The sequence below is a fragment of the Perca fluviatilis genome, chromosome 1 (genome assembly GCF_010015445.1).
Source record: "Perca fluviatilis chromosome 1, GENO_Pfluv_1.0, whole genome shotgun sequence".
Lineage (NCBI taxonomy): Eukaryota > Metazoa > Chordata > Actinopteri > Perciformes > Percidae > Perca > Perca fluviatilis.
This window is the reverse complement of record NC_053112.1, coordinates 42,993,231-43,012,575: the sequence shown is the minus strand read 5'-3', so window position 1 is coordinate 43,012,575 and position 19,345 is coordinate 42,993,231. Positions and strand designations below refer to the sequence as shown.

The window sequence follows — 19,345 nt, the reverse complement described above, 5'->3', positions numbered from 1 at the left end:
TAAACACAAGCAGATATTAAGAATTAACTCTTTTAATTTTAAAACAATAACTGTATTTCCAACCACCTTCTCTAATTCTTTTTTTCTTATTTTGCCATGTAAAGCTTTATTCTTTTGTTGCTCCCTACATGTGTTGAAACACTGCATCCACAACAGAGAAAGGCAAAATAAAAGTATACATACATTTAAATAACCCTAAACAGCCTTCTAGAATCAATCTAATATGTTCCATGTGTGCATCAAATCCTGCAAAACACTCAACAGCAGACACATATTTTGGTACATTCTTATATACAAATTTAAAATACTGCTTTAAAAATTAACATTGATTGTTTATTGTTATTATATTACTTGTTTTTTGTGTAAGTGTGCATGCTGCATGTGTGTTTATGTGTGTTTCTGAACACGTGTGTGTACTTTATCCTGTGCCAGCCTCCAAGAGGCAGCAGTAACCTGTGGGACTTGGTGTCAATCATTAACGGCCAGGATGACTCACTGCTACCAGCCAGCTACAACAAGGGAGTGATGCACATGAAACACCTGCTCAAGTTTAAAACGGTAAGTAGCTATGGTTCACAGCAAGTTGTTGTCCCTTTAAACCAAGGGGGGTAAGCTTCGCTTCAGAAGTCGAACCTCCTATGGCGCCATTTTGATGCTACAAAGGTATCACCTCCCGTTAGCATTCCACTGACTAGCATTCATTTTTACGTCACTTGACTGCGAATAACTTTACATCTGAAGCGTTTAAAGACTCTATTTGTCCATTGTTAAGTTCTAAAGAAAACACGACAATGTATAAAAGGCTCCATTACCTTGTACCTCACGTTATGACTCCGTAGCAGACGTTTTTGTAGAAATAGGCTAACGATTGTGTCACATAGTAGAGGAATTACCATATGGTACAGGAGAAGCTCGCAGACAGTTTTGACTTACATGAGCTGTTTAGGTTTAATTACTAATGTTAACTATCATTTTAGTTAGCAATAATTAGCCTGTGCCTATGTTATCTCCTTACATATACCTACGCTCTCCGTCTCTGTAAGATTGGGAATGATTGAGATTTATCTTGGCACAGCTACCAGAAGACTTACAACTTTCAGACACGTTGCTCACGTCACATTTACGTTGTCTCTCTCAGTTGGAGGCTGCGCAGTAAAGCAAGAGATCACCGGAAAAGTGCTTCTAATAGCCTTCACTGGTCTCCGTCCAGAGCAACGGGGTCTGTTGGTCCATTATATACTGTATATGCTTTAAACGTACAATATCTAACTTTGTGCTAGGGGCCTCTAAATCAAAACAATGGATGGTAAACACAGACTTTTGATGACGTTGGGTTGCGTGGAATTATGGGAGTTATAGTTTTTATTGTTAAACACCATCCCGATTACAATACGTGTTCACAGACGAGTTTACCCATTCAAGTGTATTAACTAGCGCTGTCATTTAAACGCATTATTAACGGAGTTAATGCAAACCCATTTTAACGGCGTCAACTGTTTTATCGTGAGATTAACGTTCTTTTTGGCCTAGCAAACATTGTAGTTTTTTTCACATGCAACAACTAATAATGTTAGAAAAACTACAACACCACACCAGGGGCCTATTGCACAAAAGTAGAATAAAGAAATCCAGGATAAATGAAAAAGCGCAGGTTGACTTAGTGTGATCCGCTCATCGCGGCTCAATCGGTTGCACGTTTGCCGAGCCAGGATAAATAGTTGAAGCTATATCAAGCCAGGAGTAGATAGCTGGGATAAGTGCACGTTCACGGATTTCTTAAATAGACCACGGTATCGATCACAGATTTACTGATGCAGAAATGGAGAAGACGTGTGCAGCATATGTTTCACCCGTTGAGCAGCAGCTTTTAATGGAAATTTACAAGGAGGTGAAAAATAAAATATGCAAAAAGGGAAATCCGGCTGTTATCAAACGGAAAAAAAGGCCCGACAGACAATAGCGGACCGACTGAATACGTATGGATTTAAAAAAAATCTACTTAGTCACTCCACGTTTTAATTGCTTTAATATGCTTGTTTTATGTGTTGGTTTTATTGCTGTATCTGTTTTTATGCGCTAAATGTGCTGGTTTTAGTGTAAAGTGTCTTTGAGTAGCCTGTAAAGCACTATATAAATAAAAAAATAATAATTCTTGTTCCTGGGAAATTTATAAGGACTGCTTAATTTCAAAGCTTATTCATAATGCGAGAATATGTTTTACAACCATATGCACAAATCTCCATAAGCTGTCTAATTCTAAATCTCTTTCTATAATTAATGTTCATACAGAACAAGCATGACTGGACAAAAACTAGAAAAAGAAGTGACCTCAATACACACTGTAAGCATATCTGTAAAACAATGTAGCCTATTATTATTCATGTTTTGTTTTTTTCTCACTCCCAAGATGACAAGTGACAGCCCCAAAATAAAATGATTAAGAAGCTTTGTGGCATTCCAACACATTCTCACTCCCATTTGGTAAAAAAGGACATTTGGTCAGGTGCCATTGTCGTCGTTATTGATGCAAAAAGTCCGCTTTTAGAGTCCACTGCACCGTGTGGGAGGATCCCCCTGCCTCCCCCCGCCTCCCCGCGTTGCACGGGCGGGGGCACATTTCACGGGGACAGCAGCGGAGGAAAAGCCCATTTCTTCCGTATCGTCCCACTTTTTACCATTACCATCTCAACAACTGCAGTAGTAGGATTTAAATTATACTCGTGACAGCAATAGTGACAAGTAATGCATGTTAATAAAATGAAGCAGAACACATTCAGAAGACAACGAAGTAACTGTTAAACACGTTTATTTCAGATCAGAGCGGCAGCTGATTTAACACATCAGACTCCAGGATTAATCTTAGCCTGGCTGTTAGCCTGCTCTGGACCAGGCTAGCTGCAAAGAATAGATCGCCATGGTTACTTGGCTGGGCTTAATTCAACCTGCTTTTGTGCAACCAAGTCAAAGCTAAATTCATCCAGGATAACCTGAATATCACGGCTTAATCCCTTATCCTGGTTTTGTGCAATACCCCTCAGATCTAGCTAGACTGAAAACAAAACAACAGGCACACTTATTTGGGCTTGCGAGTCGGCCAAAGAGTAGTAGGCTATTGTTACGTTTTGAGTGGAAGGCTAGCGCGAATGGTTCCACTGACAAGACCAAAGTGATCTGTGTGTTTTGTCATTGTGAACTGAGCTATCATCGCAGCACGTCCAGTCTGAAATACTACTTGATGGCCAAGCACACAGCTGATGCAAATTCTCCGCTCCTCGTCAAAGCCAGGCAACAAAAGCACAAAGCAAGCCGATCCACTTTTCCATGTTGATAAGAGCATTAAAATGAGAAAAAAATAATGGGACAAAAACAAATCAAGGGACATTTAGAATAGATAAAAATGTGTGATTAATTGCAAGTTAACTATGACATTAATGCGATTATATATTTTAATCGTTTGACAGCACTAGTATTAACGTTACGTTTAGTTATTTATGTCATTCTAATAAAATAGCTGCAGTTTCCCCAACATAATTACGTTTTTCTTGATTTGATTTGTGTTGGTAGCTGACCAGTTAGCTAGTGAGCCAGCAAGCTAACATTAGCAAGCACTATCACAATATATTTCAATGTCAATGTCACCTTTTGGATGTTTTCAACATGGCAGACAGGGTTTGTTGTAACGTTACTCAAGGAGGCTGAGAGACGGGTGTGGGTGAGGATTGCTTGGGGAATCTCCGGGACAGCAAGGACGTTTGATGGCCATTGTCGGCAGCAGAAGATTTCCCAGCTGCCCGGAATTATCTCTCCCTTCACTTTGCTGTAATCTTAACTAGTTGTTTTGATGCTTAATCCACCTTTTGTCGGGTTAATTTATCTAACTGTAAAGACAGCTAAATGCGAAGGGGGGAGAAATTCGGCAGTGAGGAGATTTTCGGCACGAACACCGGTAGCGCTAATGGAGACGTAGCTAACGTTATGGATGGACGCTGTTCTGACTCAGGTGCCTGGGTCTGATATGGTCTGTTTCCCGAGCACATGGCACTGGAGTTAAGTGCTGGCCGGGTTCGTATTGTTGTAATGATAGTGGCTTGCTGCTAGCTGGCTGGGGGCTAACGGTAACTATATGTCCCGGGGCTGTTGTCAGTTGTCATCCTGACTGAAGAGTGAGGCAGACCCACTGGGGTGTGCTAGCTGCCTAAATTAGCATTAGATTAGTCATCTATCTATACAGCTAACGTTGACGTTACTGGTGAACTTAATAACAATAACTAAAATGCTGCAATAAGAATATCAGGTGCAGCTCAAGAAGTGCACATAAAAGCTAGGGCTGTGACGGTATAGTATTTTTCTTATCGCGGTGACGAAGCAACATATCACCGTGGTATGGCGGGTTAACCGCAACCCCCTTACAAGAGAAGCGTAAATTAGAGCGAGAATGGCAGGGGGCCTTAAGTGATTGACGTCAGTGCCCGTGTGGAGAGCAAGCGGTAACGGAGAGCAGCGTATGAGTGCTGCTGTGAGGAAAAGCGAGTGGAAAAAGAGATAGCAAAGATGATGTAAAGTAAACAATAAAACAACAAGCTTGAGCTTCTCAAGACACAGTGGCTTTATCTGTTGTCAATACCGCCGGTAAAGTGAATGGCCGTTATTCCCCCCCCCCCCATTTTTTACGTTAATCTTGATCGCTATAGCTACGCGAGTACTTTCGATAGAAAAAACACCGACCCGAATCAGTGCAGGTAACACGGAGAAGCTGCAGCTACGTACTACAAGCGTCCCCTGAGCTAAAACGGCAGTGCTCGGGGCAAGTTTTAGAGTGCCTTTGTGCCTCTTAACAGACACAAAATGCAATTAATATGTATGTGCCACATGAACAGGGCCCTTACGTGTCAACAAGATGCGTTTTCAACTCAGACATTGTTTAAATTCACCTACCCTGGTCCCTGTCTCGATCCTGCTGGTTGCTAGCTTGCCCTGCTAGCTGATAGCCGTTAGCTGCTAGCTGCCGTCCGGTGAGTGTATTCAGACAGGCTTCTGTGATAATCATCCCAATAACAATCCACGGAGCAGTGGTGGTGTGGCTATGTCCTCCAGAGGACAGGTCGTGTCATGTCTTGAAGTGTATTCCCCCCTAAAAAAAACAGTAGTGCGGTAGTAGCTGTTAGCTGCTAGCTGCCCTCCGGTGAGTGTGTACAGCCAAATAGCTGTTAGCTGTTAGCTGCTAGCTGCCGTCCGGTGAGTGTATTCAGCCAGGCATCTGTGATAATCATCCCAATAAAAATCCACGGAGCGCCCGGTGGTGTGGCTATGTCTCCCAGTTACTGAAGGCTAGCTTTAGCTTGTGCTTGGAGCAGCAAGTTCATCTGCCTGTTTCCCCTCTGTCTGTCAGTCTCGTTCTTTCCAACTCTTGTGAGTTGTGCTAGTTCTTCGTCTTGTTGTGCACCTATGCACCCCGAATTCTAGTGACACCGGGACAGATCCTGTGGAGAGCAGAAAATAAACACACGAACACCAGTACTTGCTTTAAGCTTTTGCAAAAGGAGAGGGTTCACTCGTAGTAAGCTCCGCAGCCTACTCTCTCATAGTGAAAACTCTGCTCTCTTTCTTGTGTCAAGCCTTTTTATTGAGTCTTTAAGCCACACACATATACTAATGCACACACCCAACTTTTGCGTAACATATTCTGGTTTAAACCGGTTCTTTAGACCTTTTGAACTTCCTCTTTGTTGTGGTCAGATAGTCTCTCGCACGCATACTATCTTACTTAACCTTCTGCCCCAGTCGTATCCTGTTTCTCCCCTATGCTTGATCACATCATTCTAACACCATAACGTGTCCTCTTATGCACTTCTCTATTCTTACCACTTCTCTTAAGTTGATTCTTACTTTTAGACTGGCGTTAAGCATTCATTAATATGGCATCATAAAAAGCATATTCTTTGTTGTCTCCAGATGAGCATTATACTCCACAATTCCCCCTTTCGAACTCCAGCCGGAGTTCGCACTCCACCACTGTAGGGCACAACAGGTGACAATCAAATTTCACTTTTGTTAACATAGTATAGAAAATTTCATATCCCCCTTTTGAACTCTATTCAGAGTTCAACAATCCCAGGTATTTTCTAAAAATAAGCTGAAAAGCCCTCCCTTTATTGCTATGCAAGCAGAGCACACAATAAAACATTGATCAGACCTACACGTTTACATCATGGTTCTCTGACCGCCCATTCTAAACCTTATTTAATTGCAAGCACATGTCTGGGTCGTTCTCTCCTTCCTCCAGTGGCTCTTCACCAGTTAATAACGGCATCATATGTGCCCCCTGCGGTGGGGGTGGGCCGATAGCTGTTACGATAAGGCGACTCAACAAGCTTCGCAGGCATGGGATCCAACAGCACCCGCACAGTGTAAGCAGTGCGGCGAATACCGCTATGGAAATTAACAAGGACGATACCAACTGCTTATACTTTCCAAAATGATCAAGCCATGAGTCCCACATAGAAGTATCGACTCCCAAGTGTTCTTTCATTTTTCCGTTGAGCGTCCTCAACCCCTCTATTGCCCTGGTCAACGATCCATCAGGTGCTGTGTTGTTCGGTATAAAGGTACAGCACTGATCCCCGAAAATAGCACATACTCCCCCCCCCTTTCGGCTAACAACATATCGATCGCTATACGATTTTGAAATGCCATAAGGGAGCTGGCGCCCAATTGTTCCTTAATAGCTTCAAACCCATATTGAGTCCAATTACCCAATTTCTGGACGTTGTAATGTATGTAGTTAATGCGGTCCACGTTTTTGTTGATAGTACACCAGGGACATAGGGATGACTCGAAACTGGCCGCCACTTGATCAACTATTTTGTATTCATCCGGAACCCCGCGAGGTACACCTATGGCATCGACATAGGTAGGATCACCTTTTTCCAACCAATGGGCTGTGCTGCGTTTCCTTCTCCCGGAGTCAGCCAACGCTAGGTCAGACAAGCGCTCCACGGCCACTGGGGTGACCGTCACTGGTAAGATAAGACTAACCAATGCACAAATGCCGGAGGAGTTGGTGGGCACCGAATCGTATATGGACCCCAGTCCACACCAAAACCACAGATCCGACCGTGCCTTGGGGCGGAAGTTCTCACTGACGTTGACAACATGCTTACAGGAGGAAATGTTGGCGGTGGGCAACTGTCTATATCCGTCCATGCTGAAACATGTATAATTCCCCTCTGCCACCTGGGAAGAAAACAATGGTGGCTTCTTAGTCCTGGGCGTGAGGGGATAGACCTCATCCCACCTGGAACAGTTTGTGGTAGGGTTGTCTATGGACATTACTTCCAAAGCGCACTTCGGATCTATTGACGCAGGCACAATTTTCAAGAGCGGTCTGGGACCCATACACACTACGCATGAGCTCTGGCTATGATTGGCCGCTTGTTCGGCCATGAGCAGCCAATTATTGGTGGTACCAGATATACCTGTGGTCTGGTATATTTATTCATCTGGAGTAGGCGTACCTCCATACACCTGAGAGCGCACAGGTGATGAGGTGGCTGTACTTCGACTAATGGGGGCCTGTTTAGATTGTCTAGTTTTGACGATAGTGCTGTTGTGTGCACACAAGCCTACCGATACACAAGGATGAGTCTTAGGATCTACATAACCTCGGCCCTTATACACACACAGACTAATCAGATTGCACCACTGTTTGTTCCCATCGGTTTTGCCATGAGGTGAGGGGAAGATTCCGGATTTAGTCAACGTGACTACACCGTTTGACACGCTAATGTTGAGTTTGTTCAGCCAGGCTTTTGCGTCCGGTTTCCACCCATATGACCCTTTTTCCCACCCCCCGGTGTTGGCAAACGTGTCTCCCCATCCAGGACCGGGGTGTTTCAGGAACCACACATATCCGTTCCACTGGCTGGCCTGATACCCCCCCACTTGAACGTTTGTTAATACTATTCGCTGGGTGGTGTTGTCGTGTGGGTCGTAACAAAAGTATAGTTCGTTTATAAGGGTCCGTTGAGCCACACCTTGGATAATAAAGTGATGTGCTGTAACTACGCACGAAGGATGCCCCTATTAGGGTCAAAACCCCAATCCACAAGGTTATCATATTTCTATCCCAATTCCCCAAACAACCAGAGAATGATAGTTACGACAAACACAGAGATGATTAACAATACAAGCCACAGCCAATCATAACGCATTATTGACCATGCCCATGTCGCACTAGCCCGAGGAGGAGACAGAGAACGGCTATCAGCGAGTTAATGGTTAGGATAAGCAGAATGCACCACAAACAACGACTTACGATTAGGGGCATTCACCCTGTTTTCTTGTAATTTTATAATAACAGCAAGCTAGACCCTCGTTTAGTGACTTCTTCTATCCTTGTGTCTCTAGTGGTACCACCCTAGGGAGAGCTTAAAACCTGCTGCAGTCAACTAAAACAACTCTCTGCCATTTGCAATATAAACAAAAGAATTCTTAATATAAAACAAAATTGACGATTCGTCTTCTGGGTTCCGGTTGGTAGCTTGGCACACTACATGCAGGAGAGGAGCGCTCTTTCACCTCCTCCCTTCCGGAGTTCTTCTTACTTCAAGCCTCAGGGGATTATTCTGCCCCTTCGTTGGCAGGATCTGTGTCCGAGCCAGCCGACTCGGCGCTGGTTCTCTGAAGATCCCTCTGAATATCAGTCAGCGAGCGTTGTGGCTCCTCAGCTGCGGCGCACTGGCTCCAATGGAACCAGGTGTCTCCCTTGCCTCTCAATCGCACTGCGTGGGTTGTCCTCTCGTTGACCTGGAATGGCCCAGTCCACCTTGGCTCCGACCACTTCCTTTTGATGACTCTCAGCAGTACCCACTCTGCCTCTGGGGGAGTGGTATTTTTGTTCTCTTCCCGCTGTTTTCCCACCTGCTTGGAGAATAAAGACACTAGACCTTGCAGTTCGTGAAAATAGGCTTTGTGTGTTAGTTGTTGGTCAGTGTTTTCAACCAGAGGCAGCTTGGAATGAGGGCCGGGAAAAGCCCTACCGGTCTGTAGCTCGTGCGGAGTGAACCCTGTAGCGTGATTTACTGAACACCTGACTGACATTAATGCTAGTGGTAGGGCATCCACCCAATTCATTTTGGTCTGTGCACAGATTTGGGCCAATTTGCCCTTTATTGTCTGGTTCATTCTTTCCACTTTGCCTTGAGATTGAGGGTGGTACACAGTCCCAAATGCATGTTTCAGCCCTAGCATTGCTTCCACCTGCTGTAAGTCTCGGTTTTTGAAATTGGTCCCATTGTGATCTGATTTTTTCAGGAAACCCGTATCTGGGTATGTACTGGTTTACCAAGAACTTGACTACCGACATGCTATCCTCCTTCTTTGTTGGCCACGCCTCCGGCCAGCCTGTGTATGCATCTACACACATCAGTATATATCTGTACCCTCTGACCGACTCTATCATGTCCGTAAGACTATATAATTTTTTTTGTTTTTTTTTTTTTTTTTTTTTTTTTTTTTTGTTTTTTTTTTTTTTTTTGGGTTGTAATTAAAAAATAAAAAAATAAAAAAATAATATTAATTAATATTTTTTTTTTATTTATGTAAAAAAAAAAAAAAAAAATTTTTAATATTTTTTATTTTTATAAAAAATAACATTTTTTCCTTTGTTTTTTTTTTTTTTGTTTTTTTTTTGTCCGTTGTTTTTTTTTTTTGTTTGGCAGGATGATCGAATATAGGACACCATAATTACCGTTTTTGTTATCTTCATGTCGACGTCCGGTTCTGCGCCTATTTTGTGTGTCATGTGTTCTGTCATTTTTTTATCGCCACTTGTTTCATGTTTGATGGGTTTGTTCCCTGCTGTGAGGAATCCTGCTCTCAACCACTGGCCTAGCTCTACGTGTACTGCTCCTACCGCGTATGCCGAGTCGGAGTAGATATTGACTTCCTGTCCTTTCCCTATCCTTAGTGCCTCTATTACTGCTCTCACTTCTGCTCGCTGAGCTGACTGTGGTCCCACCAACCTCTCAGCTTTCTGTGTTACCCACACCCCCTGCTTTTCTTCCACTACTGCATAGGCTGCCCTGAGACCATCTGTCTTGTGTCTGAAGCAACAGCCATCTGTGTATAGCTCTCTGGCTCCTACCAATGGTGTAGCCTATAAGTCCATTCTGACCTTCTCTTCCTTTTCCACTCTCTCCGCGCATGTGTGTAGCTCTCCTGGCCCTATCTGGTCTGCCATGTTGATGCCTTCGTGTGTGAACGAAATGTTTGGTGCCTCCAGAATCTTGCTCAGCCGCTGTTGCCTCAGTGTAGTGAGTGTGAATGCTTCTGAGTTTACATACGCCACTACCCCGTGTGTGGTCAGTATGTTTAGTTGGTGTCCCATAACTATGTGTGCTGTTTTCTGAACGAGTTTTGCAATCCCTGCTGCATGTTGTGTACACTGAGGGTGTCGTTTTTCCATAGTGTCTAACATGACGCTTATGTACATTAGTACTACTCTGTCTCCCCCTTTTCTCTGGAACAGAATGCCATTGACGCAGGACTCTGTTCCAGAGACATCTAGGTGAAATGGTAGGCGGTAATCTGGAGTGGCGAGTTCAGAAGCGGTTGCCAATGATTGTTTCAATTCAATGAAGGCTTTTTCAGCCTCCATCGTCCAGTTCAATTTGCCGGAGAGGTTACGCATGCCCTGTTGTCTAACCATATCGCGCAGTGGTTGCGTGAGGCCAGTATAATTGGCCACCTAATTCCTACTGTATCCTGTCAGGCCGAGAAAAGAGAGCATGTCTTTTACCTTGTCTGGCTTGGCGTGGTGTAAAATGGCGGACCGGTGAGCAGGGGACATGCTGACCCCCTTTTGAGATATCACCCGCCCCAAGAACGAAACCTGTTTTCTGGCGATCTGTAACTTAGATTTGCTCACTTTGAAACCTTTATCGGCAATGTGCTGAAGCACAGATTGTGTGGCAGTCAGGCAAGCGTCGGAAGTCGGGGCTGCTATCAGCAGGTCGTCTACATACTGAACTAGGGTAGTATTGTCAGGTAGCTGGCAGTCACTCAACGCTTGTTTCAGTACCTGGTTGAATAGTCCTGGAGAAAGTGCAAAGCCTTGTGGCAGTCTGGTGTATCTTAGTTGTTGGCCTCTGAACGTAAAGGAGAAGATGTCCCTACAGTCGGGGGCCAGAGGGAGGCAGAAGAATGCGTTAGCCAGGTCAATACAGGTAAACCAGCTGTGGGAGGGGTCTAGATTGGCCAGAGCAACGTATGGGTTTGGAACAGGTATAGTTTTGGTGACCAGTATGTCATTAATGGCCCTAAGATCATGTGCCATGCGGTATTTACCTGTCCCTTTCTTTTCAACGGGGAGAATCGGGGTGTTCCAGAATGAATATGATGGTTCCAATACTCCACTCTCCAGTAGCCCCTGTATTGTGTCACTTATTCCTTCCTCAGCCTGGGGTCTATGCGGATATTGGTGTATCCAAATAGGTGTGTCAGTATTGGTGGTAAAACTTACTGGTGGGCAACTTGTGAGACCTACGTCCGTGGGTCCATCAGCCCACAAATGCGCTGGCAGTGAATTAAGTATGTGTTGGGCGAGGTGGTGGTCAGTTTTTTCTCTGCCGTGTTGCCTAGTGACCTGATCATGTGCGAAGGTGGCGGTGTTGACTGCGTCGACAATGATCTTGTAAGTTTTGGTGGAGGGTGAAAACTGGATATGTGGTAGGTTCGTAGTTTGCCAATCGGTTTGTGCTAGCGATCTTTTAACCATACCTCCTAATTCTTTCGCCTGGTGTTGAGGGTGCAATGCTAAGGAGATGTGAGGGACCGCTTCATCGCTTAACATGTACCATGTCTGTTGGTCAGTTGTCAGTTCCACCCCTGCTGCCACCCCCTCTGGGGCGACATAGATGTTTTTAGAATCTATGCGCCCTGTGTGGTCCTGCAATTGATCTTGGAACAGATCTTGGTACCACTCAGTTTGTAACGTGTCATAAAATAGAGTTACATGTGGGGGATCAGGTGGAGAGACATATGGTTCGATCTGGGCTATCCAGGGCTTCCACTGCAGGTAGGCAGAGAGGATACCTGGAGTCTCTTCAGTCTCTGGGAGTAACAAAGCCCAGTATATGTCAGCTAGCGTGTCGTCTGCGGGGGAGAGTAGATACTGCCCACTACAGGGAGTCATGCCAGCGCTACGAGGCCGTCAGGGCTGCAGAGAATCGATGCTCCAAGTTTGATCAGGAGATCCCTTCCTAACACTGATCTCCCCCCTGCTGTCCCCTTGGTGGCCCGCCCCTTCCACGCCCGCTTCCCCACATGCCTCTACCTCTCCCCAACCCTCGGGTATAGCCATAATTTGGAGGTGGAGGTATCCAGGGGGGAACTGGAAACAGATCTGGGGTGCCTACCTGTCCTGCCGCCACCATAACTTTTCGTGGTTTCTCATTCTTTTTCTTATCATTAACTTTCTGTCTGGCCTCTGCCAACTGCATTTTCAGTAATTGGGCCTGTAGGTCTTTCAGGCTGTTTTGTTCCTCATCTAAAGTTTCCTGTGTGCGTGACAGATGGTGTATTAAATGTCGCTCCCACACTGTTGACTCACACCCAGCCATGTCAGGGTTATCTTCCATGGCTGTCCTGACACCGTCTGGCACGCCCTTTAGTACTGCCTTCCTATACCATTCCCTCTGGATCCCTGTTTTTCCTGGATGGCACCCAGTCTGTGTGATCCAGGCCTCTTTGGCCTTATCTAAAAAGTCTCTGGGATTCTGTTTAGGGTCCCATTTGATTTTAGGAACCGCTGAGGCATTTGGGAGGGGATACTTCCCTCTCATTGCTCGCCCTATGTCGGTACTCACTTGGGTAAAAGGGATTTCGTCACTTCGTCGGGTCGTTTGTGCTTCATCTTCTATGTCTCGTACGTCTGCCGTAGTCAGGCATCTAGATATTACTGCTCTGAAGTCTCCTAAGGCAAGCTTCTGTCCCGCCGTCAGTCCATCGAGTTTACTAAGCCAAAGTCCTCCCCCTTCCGCCACTGGAGGGAGTTTGTCTACGAGTGCCTGCACGTCCCCTACGCCAAAAGGTCTGTATTTATCACGGTTTCCTGTCTGTATTAATGGACAGTTGTAGACAGCTGATATTGGCCCACCTCGAGCTCCTACTGTAGGGGAGGTCAAGGTGGGCATGGTGCGATTCCCTTCTGGATCTAAATCGACTAATACTCCTTCCCCTTGGGTGTCCTCCCCTTCACTGTTTACCCAATGCCCTTCAACCCACATGTGAACTTTCCCTGGTTTAGTTTTAGGTGTGGACTTCTCATACCTTCGCCTTCCAGACCCTTCTTGACACATCTGTTCCAACAGTTTCCTATTTTCTTCAAATTCCTGACCTAGGCGAGTCAGTTCTCTCTCAATTATTTCTTCTACTTTCTCTTCTTCTTCCCTTTCTCTCTGTACTTCTTTCCTTAGTTTGGTCCATCCTTCTCTGTCTTCGTCTCTGTCTTTCCTGTCTTCTGATTTTCTTCCATCCCTCATCGGTCTCAGGCTAAATGCCTCCGGACCTTGTCCCTCGCTTGCTGCTTCGTCCCTTCTCTGCCTGTCCTTGCTAACACTGCTACACTGGGACTCAGTCTCTGGTCCTGAATCTGGGTCTTGCTGGATATCCACGTGCAGCCGGCCGTCTTTTACATGTAGGATGGGGTATATGCCTGGAGGTGGAGGTACAGTGACAGGGGGAGCGCTGGGAGATGAGGGCGAATACGGGGGAGGTTTAGAACCTTGTTCACGGCTATCTCTATCCTGTTTCTCCCCTACGCTTGATCACATCATTCTAACACCATAACGTGTCCTCTTATGCACTTCTCTATTCTTACCACTTCTCTTAAGTTGATTCTTACTTTTAGACTGGCGTTAAGCATTCATTAATATGGCATCATAAAAAGCATATTCTTTGTTGTCTCCAGATGAGCATTATACTCCACAGTCTGTATACTCTGGTTCGAATAAATAAGGACGACCATCAAACTCAAAAGGCTCTTCCATGTGTTGTAGCTATATCTGCTATATTCTTCATACTCCAAGCTTCTTCCCTTATAAACAACTCCGCTTTTCACTCTTCACACACTACGCTCCAATCTGCACACTACAGTTTACCTTTTTCTGCTACAACTGAATTCCCAGGAGACAGCGCGATGCAACAGCTAAGCTTCAGTAACGCTATTACTGTGCAAGCCACAGACACCGTAGCATCTCCGTTTCCATGTAGTTACATAGTCACTGATATGGTCATAACCCCTACAGTGCTCAATTACCTATTTTGAGGGGGAAATAATCTAAACCTTTTGCTGCGAAGGCATGATCTGTCCTATGCAGGACATCCACCAGCCCACCGGCACTCGCGTGCGGCGCGTAGTGTTTCCATTTCAGCTCATGTGAGAGTCTTTACTGTGTTTTGCTGTCATTTATGGCCACTTTGCTTTCTCTCATCTCCGTTGATCTATTCCACAGACAGTTCAGAAAGCTCTATTGTCAATAAAGTAAAAAGAAAAAAAAGGTTTGCCGACAATGCCAAGGGCAGACGCTCCGCAGCAAGCCGGTCTTAGCAGCTGAGCAGACAGAGTGCTCTGTCTAAGATAACCAATATAAGCTGCTCTGTTTAGGCTACAAAACGTGCATGCAGGCTGAGATTCAACCGTTCAGTTTTGTCGGGATTAAGTTATAAGCAGAAGGAAACTCCGCGCCGCTGCTAGGCTAATGTGCAATGGTAAACACTGCAGCGTTTAACGTTAACGTGTCCACGTCCACCTCAGCTCAATGGACTGTCCATCCTCATGTGCAAAGCTGAAGTTACGGGCAACTTGCGTTTTTTTTTCTCTCCATAAACTCTTGAATGTAGGATAGAAGACAGTCGATGAGGGTAACTACACATTGATTATTGCTTTCATTATATGTCATATCACACAATATCTGTTCTCCTGTAAGTTACGCGAGCTAAAGGTAAAAAAAAAAAAAATATGCGGTGATGGCGGTGATGACGTCATGACCGCGGTAGTGGCACGTCACCGCCGGTATTGCGGTGATGCGGTTATCGCCACAGCCCTAATAAAAGCATGGCTTTGGTTTTATTTAGAAATATATATATAGGCCTATATTATAACCTATTTTGTCTTTTTTCATTGGTCCATAGGTGAAAGTACAGCTTGTTCCCAGACATCCTCTCTGCTGGTGAACTCGTTGGTTAGCCCAGTGCTGTAACCATGGTGAAAACAATCATACTAAAAATAACTTAATGAGCGTGTTGAACGATGTTGTAACCTCATAATGTTACCCACCAAGCATTAGCATTAACGTTAGCTACTTGTCAGCCAGCACATTGTAGTAACATTAAGCTGGATCGATATTGAAATGTATCAATAAATAAGGTTTCTAGCCGTTTTTCAAAGTCAAGGATCCTTCCTTGGTAGGACTGGTCCTTCCAAGTCAGGTCCTTCAGAGGCTAGGCGTGGCTCCTCCTTAACATTTGGAGAGCACATAAATGGAACAGGCTAGTGAGGGTGCGTCATTGCATAATTACGTCAGTAAAAAGGTCCGCCCTTGGCACTGCAATTCAACAGTGGACAAAAATGGATGTGCTACTGGTTTGTTTGCTGTTCAGCGTCTTTACTGAGATTGAGCTGGAGTTGGTGAGGGAGCATCGGCGTCAGGGTGCCCGCAGTAGGAGAAGGTTGATGTGTCACCACCTCTGCCGACAAAGACGTGGGATGGTAAGTAACGTTAAAACACAAATAAAGGGTGAATAAGTAACGTTACACTAATATGCTAACGTTAGCTCCTACTGCATGATTCGGCAATTTGTTTTTTTTACAGCCGCTATTATGTTATGTCACTACATTTTAAACTCGTGGGAGTTAATGTTATTTGTTGTCACCAGTATGGAGAAAAATCTTAAATGCCATAGAGTAGCGTGTGCTTATACTTAACTACTATTACTTACTTACTACTTTTACTTAAAGTGATGGTTTGGAGTAATTTCACCCTAGGGTCTTTTGCACCATGACCTCGAGCCAAACAACCCCCCAGAAGCTTTTTTCACCTGGGTCCAACATTGGGAAAGTTAGCATTATCAGCTGAATAGCTTAGCGCAGGGGCTAATGGATCCACGTTTGTATCTTGTAAATGACCCCACTTATAATGCCCGAAATGATACCAAACTTCTACACTAGTAGAAATAGGTTGTGCACTCATAAAAAGATGGATTGGAAAGTTTGTAAGTAGCCTACACCAGAGGTTTATGTAAATAACACTTGCCTGTTGGCTTCTGCTCTCTGCTGTTGCTGCTGCTGCTACCTACCGGGCAGTAAGACTGCTTAGGGACATCTACAAAATACAACACCGAAAAGAGATACAACAAAAATATTGTAATATTATTGTAATTACAATATTGTAAATATTATAATTTGTAGACGTCCCTAAGCACTCTTAGGCCGGTTACATACTGGAAGCAAGCGTGTCAGCTGTGTGGCGTGTCCGTTTATATTTCGGCTCCCATGTTAACAGGTTAGAGCTTACACACTGCCAGCGTGAGACGCGCGTCTCAGGCGCGGCTCGAGACACGCCTGAGACGCGTGCCTGCTAGAAATAGAAACGCCGCGTATTTTTCACGCGAGACGTGAGCGTATTGGAAGCGTTTCCAGGCAAAATAGAATAGGAAAATATGTTTATATGTAATTTAGACACAAATACATATTAATAAATGATGCGTGCAGTGTGTAACCGGCCTTACTGCCCGTTAGGTAGCAGCAACAGCAGAGAGCAGAAGCCAACAGGCAAGTGTTATTTACATAAACTTCTGGTGTAGGCTACTTACACACTTTCCAATCCATCGTTTTATGAGTGCATAACCTATTTGTACTAGTGTAAAAGTTTGGTATCATTTCGGCCAGTATTAGTGAGGTCATTTACGAGATACAAACGTGGCTCCATTAGCCCCTGTGCTAAGCTATTCAGCTGATAACGCTAACTCTCCCAATGTTGGACCCAGGTGAAAAAAGCTTCTAGGGGGTTGTTTGGCTCGAGGTCATGGTGCAAAGGACCCTAGGGTGAAATTACTCCAAACCATCACTTTAACGTTACTGTTATACTGCTACTGCTCCCTTGAGGGATGGGTTAAATGTAGATAATGAATTTCGCTACATGTAAAGTATGTGTATGTGACAATAAAGTACCTTTACCTTACTATTAGCTTTGCTGTTTTACGGTAGTTACGTAAATCAGTTTTGAGCCGATATGTATAATAGTTTAACACACAAACCTATTTAAACAAATGGCAAAAATGAAATCATACTTAAACCTTTCTCTATTCTTCATGTTGCACAGGCTTGGCATTACTGTGCTATCAATGCCACAGTGCTAGTACTGCAGCGGTACTATGGAGGGGAGGACACCTGCCCAGACTTCAGACTGGGAAGAGAGGCCATGCAGCAGCTCATGGTGGCCCTCAAGACCGAGAGGCAGCATGAATGGGTCACGACCCTTGAGACGCTCGTGTTCCTGTTCTGGCTGCCCACCGTTTCAGCCTATAGAGTTGTCTCCAGGGTCTTTGGAATGCCTCTTCCCACGGTACACAGAGTTGTCCACAGGATGGTGGATGAGGTGGTGGCTGTGCTCCCCCAATTTGTCCACTTCCCCCGCACACAGGAGGAGCTCCAGATGGTCGGGGATGGTTTTGCCCGGTTGGCTCATCACAGAGCATTTGCCAAGTCAGCAGGGGCAGTAGATGGCTGCCACATCCGCATAAAATGTCCTGGCGGCCCTAATGGTCACGACTACAACAACAGGAAGCTCTTCCGTCCGTGGTGCTCCAGGCAGTCTGTGACCATCAGGGTCGCTTTATTGACAGCTTTGTGGGTTACCCAGGAAGTGTGCATGATGCATGCATCCTAAAGAACAGCTCCATCTACACTAGGGGGACTTACCCTCCACCTGGGTATTTTCTCCTAGCTGATGATGGTTACCCATTTCTACAGGAACCCCTGGCCTTATCACACCATATAAGAGGCCAGTGAGAGGCATGGCAGAGCAACGGTTTAATTATCATCATTCCAGAGGTTGCACAATCATTGAGCGTGCCTTTGGAATGATGAAAACCCGCTTCAGGTGCATTTTTTTTAGAAGCACTTGAAGTACATCCACTGTTTGTCCCTAAGGTAATAAATCATTGCAATATTTCTGTAGTGAATTTCTTAATCAAATCTTAATATCCTACTCAAAACAACAGTTAATGCTTAACAACTGCTAAAGTCACACTATCTTCTGTTTTAATGTTTTTTTATATCTAAACAAAAGTCTTGTCTTCTTTTGCTCTGCCTTGTGCACAGGTGGTGACAGCTTGTGTGATTATACACAACATTTGTGTTGGTGTTGGGGATGAGCTGGAAGAGGCTGTGGAGGAGGAGGACAACCAGCCACCTGTGGAGTGTGATGGTGGGGAGAGCCGGAGTGGAGGTGCTTGGCAGGCTGCGCTGCTGCGTTACATCCAAGTACATAAAAGAAAGTTTGTTGTTTCTATGACTATTAAGACAAATAACATACCTCAAAGTTACCAGCTGCCAGTTATCCTTAAAGTACTGTAACGCTGTAACCAACTTATGAAAAGTCATTTAACAGCACCATTGGTAAACACCCATACACAATGGTATCAGTAATACCATACAAAGTACATCACTAGTACATTAAATACATTTTATTTACCTTCATGATACAATATTAACTATACTGCAACTGTATTAGATACAATTATCATCTTACAGGATAGGACTAACCTAAACTTTCTTTCAACACCAGCTGATGGCCACTTCTTGTTGTATATAGTTGTAAATGTTCCACTTGTTGTATATAGTTGTACATTTTTAAGTTGTTGTATATAGTTGTAGATATAAGAATGTTATGTTTGAATGAATGGGCTGCTTCATGTATATAGTGGTCAATATAGAAATGTTTAAATAAATAATTTTTTTGTAACAAAGATGAAATTAATGTTTTTGTAGAGCTTGGAATACCTAACCACAACAACGCTGTAAATAATGGTAAAGATATTGTTGCACACATGCTAGTTATTTGTTAGTTAACAATTTTTTTCTATTGCAGTCTAAAGAACAATACGGTTTTAAAAAAAGAGACAATTTATATTAAATAATAAAAAAAAGGGGCAAAGACAAAGTTAAATTTAATTTAGTTAAAGGAGAATTCCGGTCGATTTCAACCCGTAGCTCTGTTGTTTGTAAATCAGGAGTACTGTCAATAGCGAGTTATCCTCCTGCTAGATTTTGCACCCAACAGTC

General features: G+C 44.3%; 2 protein-coding genes across 2 annotated transcripts in view; both read left to right on the top strand.

Moving 5' to 3' along the window:
• Positions 1-19,345, top strand: part of wdr17 (WD repeat domain 17) — a 248,789-nt gene that overhangs the window by 122,482 nt on the left and 106,962 nt on the right. Inside the window, exon 19 of the mRNA XM_039802786.1 lies at positions 433-558. Within this exon, the coding sequence (XP_039658720.1) occupies positions 433-558 (126 nt within the window). The remainder of the gene's footprint in view (positions 1-432; positions 559-19,345) is intronic.
• On the top strand, positions 15,369-18,471 carry LOC120561310. The gene is made up of 3 exons (XM_039804372.1): positions 15,369-15,769; positions 17,382-18,211; positions 18,383-18,471. The coding sequence occupies exons 1-2, from the start codon at positions 15,629-15,631 to the stop codon at positions 17,946-17,948; spliced, it is 708 nt and encodes a 235-aa protein (XP_039660306.1). The 5' UTR covers positions 15,369-15,628; the 3' UTR covers positions 17,949-18,211; positions 18,383-18,471.